This window comes from Propithecus coquereli, unplaced genomic scaffold, assembly GCF_000956105.1.
Source record: "Propithecus coquereli isolate 6110/MARCELLA unplaced genomic scaffold, Pcoq_1.0 Scaffold79, whole genome shotgun sequence".
In the NCBI taxonomy this organism is placed as follows: domain Eukaryota; kingdom Metazoa; phylum Chordata; class Mammalia; order Primates; family Indriidae; genus Propithecus; species Propithecus coquereli.
This window is the reverse complement of record NW_012154062.1, coordinates 1,092,903-1,094,569: the sequence shown is the minus strand read 5'-3', so window position 1 is coordinate 1,094,569 and position 1,667 is coordinate 1,092,903. Positions and strand designations below refer to the sequence as shown.

The following is a 1,667-nucleotide window of genomic DNA, read 5'->3' as shown; positions in this document are numbered from 1 at the left end:
AGAGGAAAAAAATGTGTCATCTAGTAACTTACAAGGGGAAAACTTCACTAATCACTTCATTCAAAGTAGATTTTCCTCTAATTAAGAGTTTCTCAAATATAGTCCTCAAAGCACCAATGCTAAAATCACACGGGGAGAAGCCCACCCCAAATCTATGGAGGTAGGGGGACCCTACTGACCAGAAACCTACATTGCTTAACAATCATGCCAGACTTCATACATACTGAAGTTTGAGAACCACTGTTCTAATTAATGTGATTTTAAACTCAACTATACTGAAACAATTAAGTTACCTGAGAATCACGAAGCTGATTATGAAAGCGTTGAATTAAATCATTCAATTCTTCATTTAGTTCTGATGTGATACTAACTCCAGATAAGCTACCTGTAGTTTCTGCAACAACTGGAGAGAAAATTAACAACTATTCATTAATATAAATAAGTCAAATATCTTTTTTCTAACTTCTGAGAAGCTAAAAGTTTCGAAAAAAACTTAAAAATCTCACCTAAAATAACTTGAAACTAGTTAACATTCGTATTTATCTACCAATAATCACTTTATTAGAAGTTTCCATCTAAACTAAAAATAAAGGGACAATCACAAAACTCTAGTATAGTGGTTCACCCTTTTCTGTCCCAACATGCAAAGAGGGCTACTATTACCTCCCAGTTAATAACAGTGACTCAGTGGAAGGGGGTGGGGCAAGGTCCATCAGTCTCTTTGTGTTGAGGGAGTTAAGTGGGAAAGTGGTAGTCAGGAAAAGCACAGCTGATTCTAACAGGTCTCAACATCCATATCCTCTAATAGAATCAATGCTCTAGGTATAGGGGCTCGTGAACTTTTCTTAAAGGTTCAGATAGTAAACATATTAGGCTGTGCAGGAAATACAGTTTTTGTCTTAACCACTCAATTCTGCCATTGTGGGGCAAAAGCAACCACAGATTTGTAAATAAATCAGCATGGCTATGTTCCAGAAAACTTTATATTAGGCAGTGGGCCAAATTCAGCTGCCATAGTTTGCTGACCCCAGCACAGGAACGGATAATTTATTCAAGTGGCTGCTTGTGATACAAGTCATGCCAAAAGGCTGTGGTTTTTATCTTCTTAGTTAAAAAAAAAAATGTCCTCATATTCCTAAAGCAGCTTTCTGATGACAATTTTCATAAGTTATTGTTCTACTACCCAACCACCTCATCCTTATTCTCACTTCTGACTCTGCAGCTCTAAAAGAGACACTGGTTATAAATTGCTTCTATTTTAAAGGAAAATACTTGCTTTTTCCACCAAAAAATTAAAATTTCAAGGTTAGATGGAATCCCATGTAACTAGTCCAAACTCTACATTGAAAAGAATGAAATTAAAGTTCAGATAACAAATGCACAACTTTCTAGGTAAATGGTGAAAGGAGCGTTCTGTCCCAAGATAGTGATGTTACCTTCCTTATACACCAGAAGATTAAATGTTAATACTGTAATTGTGGTTTTTCATCAGTATTTCCCTGCAAAATCTCATAAATATAAGAGCAAATGTTTCAAAATTACTACACTAAAATTATTTTTGAAGTAGTATACGAAATAAATTCAAACTCTTATTCATGCTACTCCTGTTCTGACTCATAATGGTATACTTTTTAACAAAGAAATTATCTGCTTACTTTTAATAGTTC

The 1,667-nt window shown here is 34.8% G+C and overlaps 1 protein-coding gene across 1 annotated transcript in view; it reads right to left on the bottom strand.

Annotated features, from left to right (window-relative positions):
• The window catches only part of PCM1 (pericentriolar material 1), an 84,659-nt gene that overhangs the window by 57,285 nt on the left and 25,707 nt on the right, over positions 1-1,667 (bottom strand). Inside the window, exon 6 of the mRNA XM_012662908.1 lies at positions 294-403. Within this exon, the coding sequence (XP_012518362.1) occupies positions 294-403 (110 nt within the window). The remainder of the gene's footprint in view (positions 1-293; positions 404-1,667) is intronic.